The sequence below is a fragment of the Echinops telfairi genome, unplaced genomic scaffold (genome assembly GCF_000313985.2).
Source record: "Echinops telfairi isolate 266 unplaced genomic scaffold, ASM31398v2 ScPeMD7_7461;HRSCAF=8499, whole genome shotgun sequence".
Taxonomy (NCBI): domain Eukaryota; kingdom Metazoa; phylum Chordata; class Mammalia; order Afrosoricida; family Tenrecidae; genus Echinops; species Echinops telfairi.
The window spans coordinates 2,947,580-2,969,303 of record NW_022111361.1 but is presented as its reverse complement, the minus strand read 5'-3'; the positions used below and the strand labels follow the sequence as shown (position 1 = coordinate 2,969,303).

Here is a 21,724-nt window from a genome sequence, read left to right as displayed (position 1 = left end):
CACACACACACACACACACACACACACACACACGCTTCAAAAAGTTGATGGAAAAAACCCATCTCTCAATTCCATTTTCCATGAACTTTTTGAAGATCCTGTTTGTATATTGGTCTCTGTAATTATATATGTATGTGAAATCACATATAAACTAGAAGTAATGAATACTTGAATAATACTTTAAATATATATACAGACATCCTTAATCTTCTTACATAGCCATTGTAAATACTAAATCATCTCCATTAATGAGTCCTAACTTCTGGGTAAAGAGGCTCTGGTAGTGCTGTTGGACTATTAAATGCAAAGTCAGTGGTTCAAACCCCCCCCACACACACACAGGTCTGAGGTTGGAAATGAAGCTGTCTGCTCCCATAGAGATTTAGAGTAGGAAACTACGTATATAAGGGCGTGATGAGTCAGAATCCAGTAAATGACAGCATGGTTTAGCCAGAGTACAGTTCACTGCTTTTTCTACTGTTCAGTAGAAACACCTTTTTTTTTAGCTTACTCTGCTCACTGGTGGTCAGTTTTCTCCACATGTTTAGGGAATGATCAAGTATTAAAATGCCTTTCGGTTACATGTTGGGACACATGTGCTGTTGCAGTAAGTGTCATCTGGAATGAATGTAATTGTTATGCACTCAGAGTCTAGCTATCTTAGAACATACTGCTGAAGACCAGACACAAAATGTAAAGAGAAGCTGAAAACACGCCACTAACTAGAGAAACACTAGAGGGGGTGTCTGTGCTGGTTATTTAGGATAACATGAAATTACAGGACTTCCCTCCAGGATTTGAGAAATAAATGTAAAGACAGGCACTGATCTCTACTACTCAGTAGTACAGGGCAGTTCGAAAAGTTAAGAGACATTTTTTAATTTTGTGGAAATGCAACAAACAGATACTGATTATCTGTCTATACTGACAATCAACCAAAATACTGATCATCCAGCAGTTCACAGAAGCATTAGAAAGAAACAATCAAGTGATGGAAGTGCTCCGGACCTACACTGAGTGGCAGAGATCAGTTTTGCAAGACCATAACCATATGCCATCATTGACACACCTGAATCTTACCAAAAGGGCCAAAGGAAGAGGGGAGGTCAGAAAGTATTGCTATAAACCCTGGAAACCTTTACGAGAGAAAAACATTCAAGTGTGAAGCTACTATTTTCTGACACACCCATCTAGCTATTTATATTTCTGATGGTGGAGCTGTTTCCACCTTTAACCCTCCCAGAAAAATTCTGCACTCTTAATTTACACCATGTCAAAAAGGCTGCTTTGCATGTGCGGGGACACACGCGGTCTTCCCTTTCAAGGTTATTTGAGTTTGGTAAACAAAGGCAATCTGAAGGGAAGAGGTCAGGGCTACAGGATGCATAAGGTGAGCTTCCCCAGTGCGACTCTGCAAGACAGCACTTGCTACTCTGAGAAGAAGAAGGAGTAGGTGGATTGTTGTGATGGCCAACAACAAACGTTTCTGGCCTTTTCCATACCTATGCAATTTTCTTTCTTTTTAAAAAAATCATTTTATTGGGGGCTCGTACAACTCATCACAATCCATCCATCCATCCATTGTGTCAAGCACATTTGTACATATGTTGCCATCATCATTCTCAAAATATTTTCTTTCTACTTGAGCCCGTGGTATCAGCTCATTTGCCCCTCTCTCCCCTACCTTCTCTCCCTCATGAACCCTTGATAATTTTTATTATTTTTTCATGTCTTACACTGACCAATGTGTCCCTTTACCCACTGTGTTAGACAGGGTTCTCTACGGAGATAAAATCAAATTCCTGATAATTTAATATATTTATTTATAAAGATAATTAGATATATAACGAGAAATGAACTATTAAATCATATACAGATAAATATATAATACAAGAAATAAACAGTTAAATTAGAAAGCACTACAAATGGCTTAGTGCAACTCACGTCCCTGAGAGAAAGTTGAGAGACTAGCAGTCCTTGAAGTCTCTGTCTGATGCCAGATCTTCCTCTATTTGTAGAGAGAGCTAGGCTATGTCAGCACAGCAGCCAATCACAAAGCAGGTCACCAACCGCCAGTCCCCAGCTCCAGAGAAGTCTTAAAGGGACCTCAACTTACAGCGACACAGTCCACAGGCTAGGCGTCCCACAGGCAGTGTAGCCTGTAAATTGAGGCGCAGGACAAGCAAGGCAGCTGCACACTGGTCCGATGATCGCAGAGCGAGAGACAAGAAAGGCAAGGCTCACCAAGCCATCCATCTCTCCACCCCTCAGTCAATCCCACCTGCGTTCATCAGCCAGGCTGGCACAATAAACTATCTCACCCACTTTTCTGTTGTCCGTCCCCCAGGGAGGGAGTTATATGTGGATCATTGTGATTTCCCCCCAAACTTTTCCTAGCAATTTCTTCTTTTTGGGGGGGTTGCAATTTTCTTAACACTTCTTCATGACAAGTCCAAGTGATCATCCTGTGTCTTTCAAGAAAATCTACCAAGATGATATCTTCTGAAGTCCTGAAGAACAGTTATCATAACTGTCTTGGCTGACCTCTCTGCCTTCAGATGAATTAGCCCAATAAACCCCTTGGAAGGCAGTTTTGATTGGACTTTTTTTTGGTAAGGCACCCTCAGAATACTAAGACCAGTGTTTTACTAGCAGAACTTGTCTGGAACTATTCACTGATTGCAGAAACCTGTTTTGTTTGGAATAAGCCTATGCATGTATGAACTAAAACCTAGTAGCAGTATTCTAAGATATCCTCACGTATGAAGTTCTTCCAAATATATTTTCCTTCGTAAGCAATGTGGCTATACATCAAACTTATTGCAGGCTTACCCTGATGATCTGAAGTCAGACTTCTGTGGAGAAGTGTGACTCTTTCATTCTTACACAAGAACTAAGTTTACAGATTCAGGAAAGATGAACTTTATTCATGTATGCCTCTATGAGTCTCTAATAGAAAATAAAGCACGATGCCTATTCCTCGATGTTGAAACAACTTTCTCTAACTTTAATCATCACAAACTGCACAGAAGAATGCTCATTTCAACCCTAAACAGACTCAACAACTCTCAGTGTATGGTGACTCAAGAAAGATTTGATATACTGTCCTTATTATGCATGGAGGTTGATACTGTTTGGCAGCTTAATTATGATGAAATCACAGAAGAATTTGCAAGCACAGTGACTACACAGAAATGTCTATTCTATAACATGTTAGAGATAAAAGTTCTATAAAAATAAAATACAGTAATTTGTTATAATAATTTGTCTCTGATGATTACATTTTCTCATGACATCTTTTGTTTATTACCTTATAATTATAACATTTATTTTTTTTAAAGCATCAAAATTGAAGCCTGAGTCATTTAAAACAAAGCTGGTGAATGCCAATTCTTTTTTGTGTTGTGAGTCATCAACAAAATTTTACAACAAAGCCTATTGACTCCTTTTCTTTGTTGCAGAATATGTCGAATATTCACTTTATAGAAAATATATATAGTAAAATATGTAGGGTATGTTCAGATATGCAGTGACAAGTTTAGTGTCCCATATCCACTAAAAAAATTGGCCAGCCTGTCTGTCTCATTTGGATTACATGGCATATGCCACTTTTGAGTTCAGTCCTTATGATAATCACATTTAAAGGGATGTCACATAATGGATACACAACACACACGAGCATGCGTGCATACCATATCTCATTCCAATGTATGAGGAAGCAAAGTAGGAGCCCCACAGGTTTCCAGGGCTTTGGGTCCTGGCATATCTTAATTTGGTCCTGCCTGCTGTGTGGCAAATAAGAGCCCTGGACCCAGAGTCCCAAGTTATGAGTTAGAATCGCAGTTCTAACACTACAGTGTATTCATGTTAAGCTAGTGTTAAGCTAGAAGACTCCTCATCTGTACCCTTTTGCAGAACAACTAGCTATATTGTACTCTTAGATCTACCTGGGTTCAAACCCGATTGCCATCACATTCATCTGTACTACGCCCCCCCAAAACCAAACCCACTGCCATTGAATCTTTTGTGACTCACCATGACCCTACAGGGCAGTGTGGGTTTCCTCTGCAGGTTTCTGAGACTATATCTTTTAATGGGATTAAAGAGCCTCAACTTTCTCCTGCAGGCAGCTAGCTGGTGGTTTTGAACTGCTGACCTTGTGGTTGGCAACCCCCAAGTACACCACCCAGGATCCTCTATTATAACTAGATAAACTGCTCCACCTTTCTGTGTCTGACACAGAACAACACCAAAGAAGTTCAAACTCCCTGGTCAAACCTTGAGACAGACCCAAGAATCCCCAGGATTATCAGAATTGATTAACAACTTTCTTTCTTTCTTTTTTTAAGTGCACTGAGCAAAATTCCTTTCAAAGGATATCTGGGATGTCTGCCAGAAAGCTGGAACCTACTTATTGTATTATCTTTCTGTTTAAGGAAGTATTCTCTTTAGTCAGCACCATTGTTTAGGTGACTTGGGAGGTAGTGGCTAATTCCTTCACACACACATATACAATTGATACAGTAAACAAAGTCATTTTGTTTTAAAAAACATATGAAATGGGAAATGCTTTCTGTTTTATATTAACACCTTGAAATGTTAAACCTGCCTAAGATATCATAGTCTAAGGTGTCATTATAAAATACTATCAAAATGACTAAAACAAACACACTACTCATCTCATTAATCTAGAATACATTCAATTTTAAAATGCGGCTGACAGAGAATCCTATTACCAGAATTAGCTTAGAAACGTGATGAATTACTCCTAATTCAACCTCAGATTTTACAACATCCATGTCACCTATAAATTACAATTTCATTCTGAAACATTAATCCTTACACATCAAGTTTTAAAACAAATTTAACTTTAAATTTCACTTTCTACCCAGCATTTAAAGAGGAGCTGAGCACCTCAGGGAGCTAAAACTACCGCCCACTCCATCCTGGCTGGTGGCTGGGTAAGCAAGCCAAAGCAACAATGGGCTTTTCCATGATTTTTATCACACCTGTAACAATGCTCACGTTCATGACTTTTAAAAAGCGAGTATTCAACTTCCTAGGGTTAGAACCATCTCTGAAATCATACACTCCTTTTTTGAGTGACAGCTATTAACTACATGAGTACTCCTTAAAGGCCCCTTACAGAACATTTTAGCTCTAGGGTCTGTGTTAAAGAGTCAGATTTCAGAATATTTTTTATTCATAAAAAAAAATTCATTCAGTGTTTTAAAATCACTTAAAAAAAAACACATATGGATACTCCTGTTAAGAACCACACATTAGATAGACGTACTCTTATTTCCTAATGCGTGACAACACATTCGAATGTGAAGGAAAGCTACGTTTAAAGCAAGGTTTTCTTTATCACCAAGGGCACATGCTTTCTAATTTCCTATGACTAACACAATTCAAATGTCATTTTTCAAAACCGAACTGTCTTAAAATAATGAGGGAGCCTCATGAAGTTTGGAAATTTGAATGAGAAGATCATGGGATTTGCCCATGAGAAATGCTCATCAGTAGTACTTGTTGACACTTTCATGTGAAAGTTCACAGAGCAGAGCAGTTTCCACTCAGTAACTCACACATCTTTGTTTCATGTCACTGATCACGATCCCTTCGATGTAATATCACTTGGTCCACTTTCTTCCTGTTTTCTTTGTCTTCTTTCTTAACTTTTCTGAATATTTTCCTTGGGTAAATGCCACCCTTATGATCTCAAATGGTTGATTATTCACTAGTGTCACTGTCCCCTGTAGATCTATTGTTTGGCTGAAAATTCACCCATAGGGCTGAGCTCATTTTCCAGACGTGAAGGGTGCCTAACAGCCACGGTCTCAGGCATCCTACGGACTTCCTGAAGCCCCTGGTCTACCAGAACTGTTTATTCTCTGATGAACTGCGAAGAGTTGTATGCATAGGTCAACTGAGGGAAAACTCGTTTTCTGTGTTTTCAACACTTCGTATTTTGCTTTTATTTTGAATTGTTTTCTTTATTTTAGAGATAACAAGATCAATAAACTAAGTTTTCCACTGATCACATCATTAGAAAATGATTTCTCCCACTGCATTCCATGGCTTGCTGTCCTCCATCAACCACAGCAGGCCATCACGGCAATTCTCCATGAGATCTCGTCCTGAAGAAGCATTGCTTTCTTTACATCAGTCAACCAGTGCCTTCACCCCAACACTGGGCCTCCACCGCAGAGCAGGGGACAGTGCCGTAGTGGGAATTTGTCTTGGCATCTGAAGATTACTAAGAAGATTGGGGGCCGTGGAGGTGTCATGGTGACACTTGGGCTACTAACCGCAAAGCCAGCAGGCGGAATTCACTAAGTGCTCTTGTAAAGAGTCAGTCTCAGCAGCCCACGGGGGTCATCCTACCCTGTCCTGTAGGGTCACTAACAGTCAGAATCGACTTGACGGCAGCGAGCTGTTGCCTTGTTTTGAATAGTCTACATATCATCATCTAGTATTTTAACTACGTAGAGCATCAGAGGAGCAGCCCCTATTGAGGAGGAGCTTCACAACATTCATGGAAAAGCAGGAATAGAAAGATACTGGAGTTTTTTTCTATGAACTTTTTGAAGCCCCCCTCGTATTCCAGGTTGAGTGGATTCCACAGCCCTTGGCTTCTGTGGTGTGTCTGCTTCTCTATCACGATGCTGAATTATGTACGTAAGACCTCTGCTAGCACCTGCCCAGGAAAATGATTGTGACACCCTGCCCCACCCTAGAGAGCTACGTCCTTAAGGTACATAATCTTTTATTAGTAGTAAGTTAACTCTTAAATAATAAGAAACCTTGGTGTTGTAACAGTTAAAATGCTCCAGCTGCCAACCCAGAGATAAGCCAAAGAAGGAAGGAAGGAAAGGAAGGAGAAAGAGAGAGAGAGAGAAAGAAAAAAAATGTTGAGTCCACTTGTAGTTCAGCAGAAACAAGACCTGGAGATGTGCTCCCACCAATCCGACAGCAATCCGACAGCCTAGGAAGCTGACAGGGCAGCTCTGCCCTGTTGTATGAGGTTGGGACTCCAAGTGGACTCAACAGCACACAGAAACCCCAAACAAATCCCACTTGCAGCGAGCCAGTAGGACAGCGGAGAACTGCTCCCCAGGGTTTCAGAGGCTGTGCATCTTTACATGAGCAGATGGTCTCATCTTTCACCTGCAGGCTGGCTGGTGGGTTTGAATCACTGACCTTTTGGTTGGTAGCTCAAGGCCTAACCCACTGCATCACAAGGGCTCCTTGACAACCATGAGTAACACTGACAGCCTTTGAAAACACGGGGCTCGTCTCCACAAGTTCCAATGAATTATGCTTCATATGTCATCAGGTGAAGTCAAATCACAGAATCGGCTTCTATGACTGTACTAAATTCAAATGCCTTCAAAGTGAAAGCATAATTTTACCATTTCCCCATCCACCACTAAAATTCTGTAAGTTCCTTATTGTACTTTGGATTTAGCTATAAGTAATAATAAACCCAACTGCTGACTAGAAAGATTTTTTTTTAACTCCACCTTCCATAATCATCGCCACATTTTACATCTGATCATTAGCTTTCAATGTGTAAGGGCAGGGCTTGCTCAGTCTACAAATTCTACTGAGTTGTACGGTCAACTGGGGGAAAAGGTTTTCTCTATTTTCTCAGAGATTTTTGCAACTAATGGTGGGGGGGGGGGACGTTAGGCTCATGGAAATAAAACTGTGTAGTTGAAAACTTTGGCACTTACTCAAAATTGTTTTGTGTTTATTTTCATGGAATGTCTTTCCTCATATTCAAAAAAAGTTATAAGACCCCAGACGCTATATCTTTTGATAGCCGGGCACCATCAGCTTTCTTCACCACATTTGCTTATTCACCCGCTTTGTCTTCAGCGGTTGTGTCGGGAGGGTGAGCATCATAGAATGCCAATTTACTAGAAGAAAGTATTCTTGTGTTGAGGGAGTACTTGAGTGGAGGCCCAATGTCCTTCTGCTACCTTAATACTAAACCTATAAATGTAGGTTTATAGATCTATTTCCCCATCCTCATATATTTGTATATGTACATGTCTTTATCTAGAGCTCTATAAATACCCTTTGCCTCCCAGCTCTTTCCTCTATTTCCCTTGATTCTCCTCCTGTCTCACTATCATGCTCAGTCCCCACCAGGATTTCAGCACTTCCTCTTTGTTACGTTCCCCTTGATCCTGCCCTACCAGGTCTCCCACACCCACCTCCCCACCAATTTGGATCGCTTGTTGTTCCCTTGTTCCTGGGTTTGTTATCCCCTCTTCTTCCCTTCCCCCCTCCTCCCGCTCTCCCATGTCCCCCCGGGAACTGTCAGTCCCGTTGTTTTCTCCTCCAGATTGTTCATCCAACCTGTCCTATCCAGACAGGCCTGCAGAGACAACATGCATAAAAACAAGACAGAGCAAAACCAAGCAACAACACTGTACACCAAAACAGCAACAACATCAATCCACTGATGAAGAACAAATTAAAATATACCAAGCAAGAAAAACTTGTGTTTTCCAGTCTAGCCTGTTGGGGCACCATGCCCTGTCTCCAATGTCCACCCTCATCATTCCCTGGGGATCTTTCTACTCCCCTCCCCTGCTGTTCCGCTGCACCACCACCCCCCTCCAGTGCCTTGCCTCGGCATGGCGGGGTCAGATCAGGCGCAATTCCCACACTGTGTCCCTGGTGTTGTCCCCCGCAGGGCCATGGGCCAGTGAGGAGCATCTCGGCACATGACACTCTTCTAAAGAATTATCTCTCTCAGACCAAACTGACCATAGTAACTCTCAAGCATATAGGAGTAGTCTACAGAGCAATGAGTATAAATCAAAGATGGAACAATACGAGGAGACACAGCAAGAATAGTGACACAAGAGAAGAGTGTTCACAATGGTCACTGAACTGTACATGTGGAAACTGTTGCATGGGAGTACGAGCTATTGTGCATATTTTCAGGGTTTAAAAAAAGGATTCTAATACCTGGCTTTCTGCACCTGCACTGACTTTTGGCTTGTGGTTAAGGGCTACCTAGAATGCAATATCGTGGTGGCAAACTCATCCTAAGTGACAACATGAAATGAGTTCACAGTGGATTCATAAAATACTTGCATGTCACCTAGTCACAAAAAACTAACAATTGTCTTAAAAAAAAAAATACAGAGAATGCCTTAATCTGCTAAATGACCCAGATAGATATATTTAAAGCTCTTCTTGACTCAACCTGTCTTCACTTCCAAGAATTTTCATGAGCATTCATGACTATATAACAATTCTAATATTTGAATAAAGCTTACCACTTGGAGAATATCTTCATCCTTTGGCATAACACTAAGTTCCAATGTTGTATCACTGAAATCGAACATAAACATACTATTTTAGGGGGGCAGAAGTAACAAAGAATATATGAAAGAAAAATAGCCAACTCAGAAGCAGTTTTAAAATTGAGCTTTAATTTTTGCTTTTTTTTATGTCTTTACTTTTTATAACCAAATCCTTAGGGTAGAAAGAAGTCACTTAAACACATAAGCGAATGATGAACAAAAGAGGGACTATCTTGGCATATTTTTAAGCTTTTTCTAGTCAGAGAATTCTTTACAGTATGCTTCTAAAATTTAGAAATATGAAGACTCTTACTTGTATTAAATAGTCCTAGAACAAAACTCATAGCAGTATCAGTATACAATTGTGCATGATTTCACTTCAAGTTACAAAGCCAATTAAGATTCTTATGTTATATTCTGTTTATCAAGCTGCGGGTTCATCAGCGTAAAAGTAAACCATAGAACCTTCCAATTTAACCTGGAGGGTAATCTTAAAAGCCCACTTTCTTAATAATCCACTGCTGACCTCAGAAGAAAAAGAATTCAGAGTTGACTATCACAGCTACTGAAATAACTCCTCATTAAAACAAACAAACAAAAACTATACAGCATCTCAACCATTTGCTTTCTTCTTTATGGTTTACTTTTAGAACCTTACAGGAACAGCTGAAGGTCTTTTTTTATTTTTGTAAACATTCATTGTAAATGTCCTGTTCAAATGGACAGGTAAAACATTTCCCCTGTATGTTTCAAAAGAGTTGAAAGGGGTAAATGATGCTGCATTCTGTGATCAGAGGTTAGATTACAGTGAGATAGGGCATGGCTAGTGGTACTATCTCCACCAAGTGCTTCAACATCTAATCTAACCATATCAGACTCTCCCCCAGCACAATCAAGGAATTAAGAAGCAATCAGAGGGAGTGGGGAAAATGAGGAGCTGATACCAAGGGCATAAGTGGAGAGCAAATATTTTGAGAACAATGAGGGCAATGAATGTACAAATGTGCTTGACACAATTGGTGTATGTATGGATTGTGATAAGACTTGTATGAGCCCCCAATAAAATAATTTTAAAAAGTAATCAGACAAATAACAGAAAAGGAAAGAAAAGAAAATCTGGTTGTGTGCTGGTGTCTTTTTGGGGGACAGATTTGAACTCTTGTTTTTAGGTTCATAAATCTTGAGAGGATGGTAAACCACTAAGAACCAGAAGTTCAAATAAATATAACTAGTGATGTATGTAGATACTTGTATTTCACTAGTTAGAGCTCATAGATAATACATAATGATGGTCAGATACATTCTTCTGTAAGTGGACATTTTTATATAAATACACTGCAGTCTTAATAGCTTTGTATCACATTATCCATTTGTTGTCAACTACAGACAAAAGAAACAGTTTTTATGATGTCTATACAACACTTTTTCTATGTTCACCACGGGATGGAGGCTTTTTCTTTTTTTCTTCTTTATTAATCATTTTATTGGAGGGCTCTTACAAATCTTATAACAATCCATCATTCAATTTGTATGTTGCCATCAATATTTCCAAATCATTTTCTTTCTGCTTGAGCCCTTGGTATCAGCTCCTCTTTTTGCCCCTCCCACCCTCATGGATCGTTGATCAATTATATATTATTATTGTTGCTTCGTGTCTTACATTGTCCGTTGTCTCCCTTCACCCACATTTCTATTATTCGTTCCCCCAGGGGGTGGGTTATATATCCAACCTTGTGATGGGTTTCCCCTTTCCACCCCCTCAACCCCATCATCCCCCTACCCTCATGGTATCATTACTCCCACTACTGTTCCTAAGGGTTTTATCTGTCCTGAATTCCATGTGTCGAGAGCTTTTATCTATACCAGTGTACATGCTCTAGTCTAGGTGCATGTATAAGGCAGAACTGGGGTCATGAGAGTGGGGGGGGGGCGGTGGAGGAAGCATGAAAGAACTAGAGGAATGTTGTGTGTTTTGTAAGTGCTATCCTGCACCCGGGCTTGTAACCCTTCTATGTCCAACTGTCTACAGATGGGCTTTGGGTCTCTACTCCAACACCGCACTCCGCCCCATTCGCATTGATGTAATTGTTTGTTTATGGCATGGAGGCTTTAACTTCATCACCTGCCCCCAAACTCCTAAATCTTCTCAATAATGAAATAGGCACCATAATCAGGAGCCCCTCCCATCCACCACTAGTGGCAAGATTTCAAATGTGTCTTCTCTAGGAATTTTAATACATATTAAAATAATAAGCTCTCTGCCATCGATCAATCATGGTTAGGTCTTTTAATTGCCCCAAATGACAATGACTTAGGACATTCAACAAATAGTTCAGATGACAGAGCGCCCATTGCTTTAGGCATGGTCCGAGAGGTTTGACAGCGATCTTGAAGACATGAAAAAAGCTTCCATTACATCATGGACAGGTAGGTATGGCTAACCCAAAGCAACAGGTCATCCAAAGGTTACAATATATTTCAATCTTGGCAGCACTTCTTACAGTAGAGAGACAACCTGGAAATCAGACCCCAGATTTTAGGATCCGTCTTGAAAGAAATCTAGTTTGCTAGATATATAATCGTTTGTCAATTTGAGGATTAAGAGTGTAGGGGTGGAGTCTAGCTTATCAATCAGACCATAGCCAATGAGGCCTCTGTGGGGGCATGGTCTTCTCCTGAGAATTCTGGGAAATCCAGTACTTCCTCCTTGGAGGTGGGAGACTCTGCTCACACCCTGGGAGACATAGTAGATGACAAGACACATGGACCCACCCTGATGCAGAGACCCCTGCCAGCACTGAGATGTTTCCAATGACACTGGATTAAAAGACTTTCTACCCACTGGCCTGTGATCTTGCACATTCAGCATCATTGCATGTGTTTCGTGAGTCTGAAGAGGACTTTATAGATTGCTATCGGACATACGGGTTAATATTAGACTAATGGACTTGATTTGGACTGGGCTGGGATGTTTTCCCAAAGTTCAGTTGCTCTTGTATATGAATCTCTCTTATACACATATGTGTCCAGAGATTTGTTTCTCTAGTCCACCCAGACTAACACACTAGTAGGACACCTTCCACTTTTAATCAGTTATTTATTTGTAAATTCCTTGGTGTGTGATAGCAAGAGAGTAAGGCTGATTTATTTTTCAGGTCTCACAGATGGTCATTCTATAAATACTGGCTTACCTAGATTGCGCTATCCTGCTAAGTACTAGCACAAAACTGGATCAAAAGAAGATTCTTTACTGTCTTGGGGGGGTAAATAAATAAATGAATGAATAACTAAATAACGAGTATTCAAAAGACAGAGCTGGTACGCGCTGTAAGGTGGATGAACCTTGAAAACATAATGCTGAGAGAACGAATCACAAAAGGGCAAATGCTGTCTGATCACACGTATGTGGAATAGTAAGAAGAGGTAAATACTTAGAAACCAAACCTCATTAGTGCTTACAAGGGCCAAAGGGGTAGCAGGAAGGGACAGCGACTGATTAGGAAGCAGTGGGTTTTTCTGCTCAAGAAATTGGCAACAATTAGGGTTGGCGGTTACACAACATGATTAATGTAACTGATATTACTGCACAGCTCAAAAATGTTGAATTATGTGTTACACAGGAGTATAAAAGAATCTGAAAAAGTAGAACTACAAGATTTTCTCTCATAAACTCCTTGAAGACCCCACATATATGTATTTTTACAAGACTAAAAAAGAAGAGGAGGGAAATAAACCAATCACACCTTAGTAATAGGTTTAAAATAAATTCTAAATCATTTATTTATGAATTACTATAGCTTATAAAGAAATCATACATGCTATTATCCAAATTAAAAATATATATCTAATCTACATATATATATCTAAAATCTAAGATATCTAAAATAAAATCTAAAACCTATGGCTCTCAGACTTTAAATGATTTTATTTTATAAATCGTTATTGGGGGTTCTTACAGCTCTTATGACAATGCATACAATCAATTGCATCAAGCATGTTTGTACCTATGTTGCCATCATCATTTTTAAATGAGCCCTTGGTCTCAGCTCCTCTTTTATCACTCCCGGCCCCACCCTCCCACCTTCATGACTCCTTGATAAATTATAATTATTCTCATGTCTCACACCATCTGCTGTCTCCCTTCACCGATGTTTCTGTTGTTCATCCCCCCCCTGGGGGGTGGGACTTATACATCGATCATTGCAATTGGTTTCCCCTTTCTCCCCCCACCTGTCCCCTACCCTCATGGTATCACTACTCCCATTACTGTTCCTGAGGACTTTATCTGTCTTGGATTCTGTGTGTCGAGATCACTTATCTGTACCAGTGTACATGCTACGGTCTAGATGGATTTGTAAGGTAGAGCTAGAGTCATGATAGTGGGCAGGGAGGTAGAAGCATTAAAGAACTAGAGGAATGTTGTTTGTTTCGTCAGTGCTGTACTGCATCCTGGCTAATTCATCTCTTCCTTGTGACCCTACTGCGAGGGGATGTTCAATTGTCTACAGATGGGCTTTAGGTCTCCACTCTGCCCCCTCCCCCGCCCTGATCCCAATGATATGATTGTTTGTTTTGGGTCTTCTGATGCCTGATACCTGATCCTGCTGATACCTCATGATCACACAGGCTGGTGTGCTTCTTCTATGTGGGCTTTGTTGCTTCCCTGCTAGATGGCCACATGTTTAACTTTAAGCCTTTAAGACCCCAGACACTATATCTTCTAATAGCCGGGCCCTGTCAGCTTTCTTTACTACAATTGCTTATGCACCCATTTTGACTTCAGCGTTAGTGTCAAGAAGGTAAGCATCACAGAATGTCAGGTTATTAGAACAAAGTATTCTTGCGTTGAGGGAGTACTTGAGTAGAGGCCCAACTCCAACTGCTACCTTAATACTTAACATATAAATATAAGTACATAGACCTATGTTCCTACCGTTACATATAAATATATTTACATATGCACGTGTCTTATAGTCATACCTCTATCAATGTCTTTTGCCTCCTAGTTCTTTCCTCTATTTCTTTTTACCCTCCTCCCGTCCCAATATCATGTTCAACCTTCATCTGGCTCCCTCTTGGCTACATTCCACTTGACTAAACCCTACCAGGCATTCTGGGCCTCCTCACCATAGATTTCAGATCACTTGTTCTCTTGTCCCTGGGTTTGTTGGCTCCCGTCCTCTTCCTTTCCCCCACCTCTCCCTCTTCACATCTGATAAATCTGCTACAGCCAAGCCACCAAGTAGGTGTCTAATCTGGCACCTCTCAAACACCTTAACCACATCTCGGCATCACACCAGTTACTTACAGGAATACGGTCTTGTATTAAATTTTTTTGCCCTATTGATTTGCAAAACCCATCTTTGGCAAAATGAACCATGCTCCCAGAATCTTACCTGTTCTGAATTAAAGCAATTACTTGAGAATAGGTCTTTCCAATAACACTTTCTCCATTGACTTTTATAATTCGGTCACCTTCAAAGAGGAGATAAAGAAAAAAGGAGAATACATAAGGAAGTTCTAAGGAAAACCACTTTTGAAACATTGCTTGAGTAATGCACTTACTTTAATATATCCTTGCTAATTAGTTTCTAATAAGTGTTTTTCTCAGACATAAATCCACATCTTAATATAACCAGAACATGAAGCATTCATGTTTTGAATGAGTCTCAGTCCTTTATTAATTTAGAACTCTTAAAAATTGTAGTTGAGGAGCTTGGTTAGTATAGTGGATAATGCATTGGGTTGCTAACTAGAAGGTAAGTCGTTCGAACACATCAGCTGCTCTGAGGGATAAAGATGAGACTTTCTACTTCCATAAAGATCTATAACCTTGTAAATCCATGGGGCAGTTCTATCCTGCCTATAATGTCATTTTGGGTTGAAATTGGCTTGCTGGGCATGAGAAAGAAAAGTTACAGCTATCCAGTGATCACAGTTAATATTTTATACTCCTCCTGTGCATTGTTTTCTGAGCTGTAAAACTATTGAATTATTCCTCTATTTACCCTCTCCTTACTAATAAGCCCATTGCCATCAAGTTGATCCTGACTCACAGAGACCCTACAGGGCAGGGAAGAAAGACCCCTTAGGGTCTCCAAGGCTGTACTCTTTACAGAAGCCGACTGCCATGATCCTCCCATTAAGCAGGTTCGAAGGGCAGACCAGAGCTTTCCACTGGGTCAACAGAGCCCCGTCTCCAACCGATGGAGAAACACCACTCAGTTCTCCAATGACTGATGCATGTTCCTCAGTGTCCTCGACCTTGAGTCCGCTGACTTCCGCACAGTATCCTCTCAGTCTTCCCAGTTGACCGATGAGTGCTACCCCACAGACCTCCAACAGGGTATACATGCTGTAAGTGTTGTATATATCACACTGTTCCTATTTCAGGACACTTGGATTACTCATATAAAGTCTGAGGGGCACAAAGGAAGGCAGAGAGAGAGAACAAGGCAAAAGGGGAAAGAAGAAAAATCTACTGACTCACAGCTGTGGGTGGGTATTCCCAGCATCCCTAGTTCATCTTTCCCACTTTGTGGGGCTCAGAAAATGAAGAACAGATTCTATATAATGGAATCCCCTACGTCCATGGATAACATATATTACACAGACTGATGCCATAGCAACTAGGCTTACTTTAGATATAATAAAAAGTATTAATTAAGGTAAGGAATTAACAGTGCATCTGCCAGACACTCACTACCAAAATTATTTGTAGCTGCAAATGCAATGTTTTATTCAACAGGCAAGAAAAGAGAGCGTGTGCTTTTTAAACCGAGACCAAAGAATGAACTAGTTTCGAATCTCATCACGACTACTTTGTGACTATTAAAATCACACACACACACAAAAAATTAGTAAGAAAAAAACGACTACCAACAGCAAGGAAGACCATGCCTATTATCATTATGACTTGGCTTGGTGGCATAGTTAAGCACTGGACAGCCAACTGCGGGGCGAACAGTTCAAGCCTGCCAGCCCCTCCATGGCAGAGAGAGGCCGTCTGTTTCTTGACTGTCCTCTGAGGCTGCTCGCAGTCAGAGCCGACTCAGTGGCAGGGGTGGTGGTGGTGCTGGAGCACTCTGTGGGGCGAATTAAGGAACCCACCTCTGGCAGATAGCAGTCTGGTGGCATAGTGCTTGCACCGTAGGCTGCTAACCACAAGGTCAGTGGTTCAAAACCACTAGCTTCTCCTCGTGAGAAAGACGTGGCTTTCCACTCCTGGAAAGAGGTACAGCCTTGGAATCTGTTTACCTGGGTTTACCCAGCCCTAGGGGGTCACTTTAAGTCAGGATTCACTCAATGGCAGTGAGTTCTGAGTTTTCTGCCAGATAAAGCGTGTTGAGAACCTGGAAACCACCATCATTTTCCTACTTTGTGACCTTTGTCGGAATGAAATGCATGCCAAACAGGTTCTTCTTATCATTTTACTGGGGGCTCTTACAACATTCCACACATCAATTGTATCAAGTGCATTTGTACATAGGTTGCCATCATCCTTTTCTAAACATTTACTTTCTATTTGAGCCCCCATAGCAGCTCCTCTTCTTTCCCTCTCTCCCCTCCCCTCCCACCCTCGTGACCCCTTGATAAATTATTGTTGTTTTCATATCTTATACCAACCACTGTCTCCCTTCACCCACATTTCTGTTGTTCATCTCCGTGTGTGTGTGTGTGTGTGTGTGTGTGTGTGTGTGTGTGTGTGTCTGTGTCTGTAGGAGGTGTTGGTTATGGATCGATCATTGAGATCAGTTCCCCCTTCTTCCCCACCCCACCCCCATTCCTCCTGGTACTGCTACTCCCATTTCTGTTCTTGAGCGGTTTATCTGACCTGGATTCCTTCTGTCATGAGCTCTTCCCTGTACCTGTGCACATGCTCTGGTCTATCCAGAACTGAAAGGCAGGACTGGAGTCATGATAGTGGCGGGTGAGGAAGCCTCAAGGAACCAGAGGAGTATTGTGTTTCATCGGTGCTATACTGTGCTTTGGTTGACCCATCCCTTGCTTGTGACCCTTCTGTGAGGGGATGTCCCATTGTCTACAGATGGGTTTGGGGACTCTGCTCTGACCCACCTTATTCTCAACTATATAAAACAGGTTCTTTTAAAGAACCTTTTAATTGTAGAAAAATAACACCAAGTGTCTACTGTGTGCCAACTTTAGGTGCCCACAATTTATCAATTTATTTGAAATTATTTCTATTCAAACCCACCCACATGGACATCAAGACACATATAAGTTATTTTGTCTCAGATGTCGTAACTACAGATGAGAAGGAAAAGGAAGAATCCTAAGGAAGGCTAGAAAAAGAAGAGAGATGGCGCAGTCAATGTGAGGGAAGGCAGAAGTGGTATAAGAAAGAAATGAGGAAGTCTCAGTGTTTAAAGCAGAACATCGGCACCTGTGCATAATCCAGCTTCAAAAGCAGGCCCGCCTTCCTTCACTTGTTTAACAAATATGGTGTCCATTGGCTCCAAGTGGTTCCTTTGATTTCCTACGGAAAGACACAAAGGATTTTACTCTGCACAACTTTCCTAAAATATCCAAATGATATAAAACTGTAATTGGAACAATTAAGCAAAAACGTATCAAGTTTTAAACATATGCCCTATACTTTAATGCTTAAATTATACTTCAGGGGTTTTTTAAATTAATTCAAACATTTACTTTGCTTCTTCCAATGCAATACAACGATTGGGGCAAAGTAATGATTTCCGTTTACTGGGAACATTTTGTTTGTCAAGCACTATGCTGAATACATACCTTAGAACTTGTTTCTACAGCAAATAACTACTACCATCAACACTGAATATAGGCAGAAACTGAGGCTCAGAGAGACTAAATTAATTTCCTGGTCACATAGTCATTAAGTGTCAAAATTGATTCATGAGGCAGTACTCACTCTCCTGATTCTGAATGTGAACACTGCTAAGTAAGCATTAAGACAGAATAAGACATAGTCCTTACTCTTCAGGGACTCCGGGAGGGGAGAGACTTATGAACAATTGTTGACAGTACAACAAAAGAAACAATCAGAGGCAGATACAAAGCACAGTCATGGGCAATGAGGCGAGCATGATCGACTGTTTAAGTCAACATATCCTACACTGTGATCCGAAGATTATCCAAATTAACACCTTATGTGCTTTCTGAAATATGAATGTTTTGAGGTTCACCCCCCGAAATCTACTGTTTCAACATGTTTCCCAGGTGATCCTGAAACACACAAAAATTTTAGGACTAACAATTTCTGAAAAATGACATCCAAGCCAAGACTCACAAGCGCGAGGACACTGAGAACCACAATACGTATCCCAGGCTAGGCCGCGGTGGGGATGGGCAGAGACAGCTGCTCTCAGAGCACAGCTTCTGGGCCAACAGAAGAAGCAGGGTCACCTGGGCATTATGGGAGAGATGCAAATCCCTGAGCTCCACCCCAGCCCTAATGGATCAGGACATCTGAGGCGGTCTGATGTACATTCAACTTGGAGAACCTCTGAAGTAGAAGACACAGCCCTGATTCTTCAAGAACTGAGAAAATGTGGCACAGGCAGAGCTGAATACAGCAATACTTACTAAATAACAACACTGGGCAGAGAAGGAAGGAGTGGCCACATAAAGCACAGTTTTTATCAGGGGACATGCACAAAGGTGACTCAAGAGGTCTTCAGTGACAAGAGAACACAGAGTTCTCCTCAGAGTCTTAGCGGCTGCTTCTGAAAGAAATCTCCAAAGCAACGGGCTACCTTCAAGCCTTAAAAAGCAACTCCAGTAAGGAACTGCTGGTGCTTTCAAAGTTAGTCCACATGGATTAAAATCTTTGTTCTGCCACGATTTTGAGAGTTACAATTAAGTAAACTGGAGAAACTAATGTTTTCCTCTATAAGAAATATATACATGTACATAATTATTCTAGATTTTTACATTGTTGAAGGGTTTCCATGAAGACTGAAGTTGATAAATGTGACAAACTCTTCAGTAAATGTGTATTCCTATTCACCCTTGCATACTGTTCAGATGAAGACCAATGTCGCATGTCTACATCGTCAAGATTTTAAACTCAAGACTTGATCCAAGCACCTCTGCAAAGTATCTGCTGCTGCTAGTTGCAGTCGAGTCACAGCAATCCTCGGTGGGCGAAATATCTATTACCCAATGTCCACAAGTAAAGCGATGGCATGACAAAATTATAAATTTTTGGTTAGCTAGACTGACAGCCATAAAGCAGAGATGTTTCCTGCATTAATTGGGGATTAATTATAATGCTGTCTGCATTTATTTTCAAATGGTTCCAGAGTGGGGGGGGGGGAATAAACCAAGACTCATGTGCATCCAGGCATGCATATTCCATGTCAAGTTGATAAAAAAGCATATGGGTGGGGTCTATCCTGTCAATCAGGTACAGCCTGATGATGCTTCCTTTTGGGCGTGGCCTTTTAATGAGGATTCTGGGAACTTCCTTTCTTTCACCCTGGAGGCAGGCCACACACTCTCTGCTTCACCTTCCTGTTGACAAGACATGTGGAGCCACACTGAGACCTGAGCCAGCCCCGAGATGCTTCTACTGCCATTGGATCCACAAGGCTTTTCACCCACCAACCTGTGATCTTCCTGCATTCTGCATCATTGCATGCGGTTGCATGAGTCTGAAGAGAGATTTATGGACTAGTTTCAGACTAATACCACCCAGACTTATGCACCTGATCTGGTCTGGGCTGGAACGTTTTTCTTAATATACAATTACTCTTTGATATGAAGCTCGCTCTTATACATAGATGAATGTAGTGTATGGGTAAAGTGAACAAAGAAAGTGGTTACTAGTTTAATCTAAATGGACAGCAGTCTGCCAGCGACAATAAAAAAGTTGGAGAAAATTTCTAATATGTCCAGGCTTTATTTTTCTTCATACAACCAGATCACTCTACTTCCTAAAATTTATTTTAATTTGCTTGCATGTTTGTGACTAAAATGGAGAGCAGGAATTTTGGTCATCATCACTGATACACCTCCAGCACCTAGTCCAATGTCAGGCATATCTAACGAACGAGCATGTTTATTACCTAGTATAATTCTCATTACAGGTTTTTAGGATAGGCAGTATACGACTAGTAGTATTACCATCTTATTGAAGAGAAAACAGAGACGATATATTTATGTTTCAATATTAAGAAATGTAAGCACTTTAAAAAAATCAGATGGCAACTAGGCTATGTCCTGTGGTCCACTCGACACTCACAGCTGCTGACATTAAAGGAAAGCTGCTTCTCTCCGTCCGGCTGCAGCTGATGGGCTTCAGTAGCTTGGTTGGTCAAGTCACTGCTTTTGTGGGAAGATTTACACGAGAAAAGGCAGGGCCCTTTTCTTGAGTGTCTCCTAGTTCACGGTGTCCCAAAGGTGACAATAACATACTTATATTTCAAAACAGAAAATGCAAACGATTACTCGTGAATTCTACCAAGCGAAATGCCTACTGCGGGTAGCCATGTAGTGACTTCTGAAAATTCTGATAAGAAAATGCCACTTACACAGAACAAATGTGGTCCAAAGTAATTTGGTGCTGAAATTACAGCAAACATCTATGTATTTCTAAAAAGGAAATACTAAATTTGCAATCACTGCCATGAAGAAACAGAAACACTTTACAATGTGTGCAAACACACAGCAGTGGGACAGATGAAAACGGAAGCCAGTGCTACAGCCAGCACTGGATCTGCTGGGTGCTGCAGTTTGATTCTTCTTCATTTTTCTTTCCGGGCTTGCCCCCACACTTGTATGTATTATGACGACTGAGATGTTTCTCAGTTTCTTCAGTACAGTAAGAATATTTTCCAGAAAAATACCTCCGAATTCCAGACATGTTTTGAGATATACATTGCTCTTTAGTTTCCATTTTGCTTGACTCCTAATTTTTAGTTAAGACTTAGCTCATTAACTTAAATCACATCTTCTTTTAAATAAATGAAAATCAACCTATCTAAACTGTGTTGCATATCTATCTCAATCTATGTCTTTAATGGTTATAAGTTGATCTTTAGATAGGCAAAACCAAAAACCAAATCCCAAATTACGATCAATTCACCAGGAAAAAAAATATCTCCAGTTTTTTTCTTTTAATTTTAATAAATCATTTTATTGGGGGCTCTTACAGGTCTTATAAAAATCCATGTATCATTTGTACATATGCTGCCATCTTCATTTCCAAAGCATTTCCCTTCTACTTGAGTCCTTTCACCCACATTTCCAGGGTGGAGGTGGGGCTGTACATAGACCATTGCTATTGGTTTCCTCCTCCTCCCCACACTTCATCCCACCCTCATGGTATCGCTACTCTCGTTATTGGTCCTAGTAAGGTAACCAGACGTCCCGCTTTTGGCGGGACAGTCCTGATTTTT

The 21,724-nt window shown here is 40.8% G+C and overlaps 1 protein-coding gene across 1 annotated transcript in view; it reads right to left on the bottom strand.

The window, feature by feature from the left end:
- ARHGAP21 (Rho GTPase activating protein 21) overlaps positions 1-21,724 on the bottom strand; it is a 166,344-nt gene that overhangs the window by 46,638 nt on the left and 97,982 nt on the right. The window contains exons 5-7 of the mRNA XM_045283521.1: positions 17,734-17,826; positions 14,726-14,804; positions 9,303-9,357 (exon numbers count right to left, since the gene is read on the bottom strand). Of these exons, the coding sequence (XP_045139456.1) occupies positions 9,303-9,357; positions 14,726-14,804; positions 17,734-17,826 (227 nt within the window). The remainder of the gene's footprint in view (positions 1-9,302; positions 9,358-14,725; positions 14,805-17,733; positions 17,827-21,724) is intronic.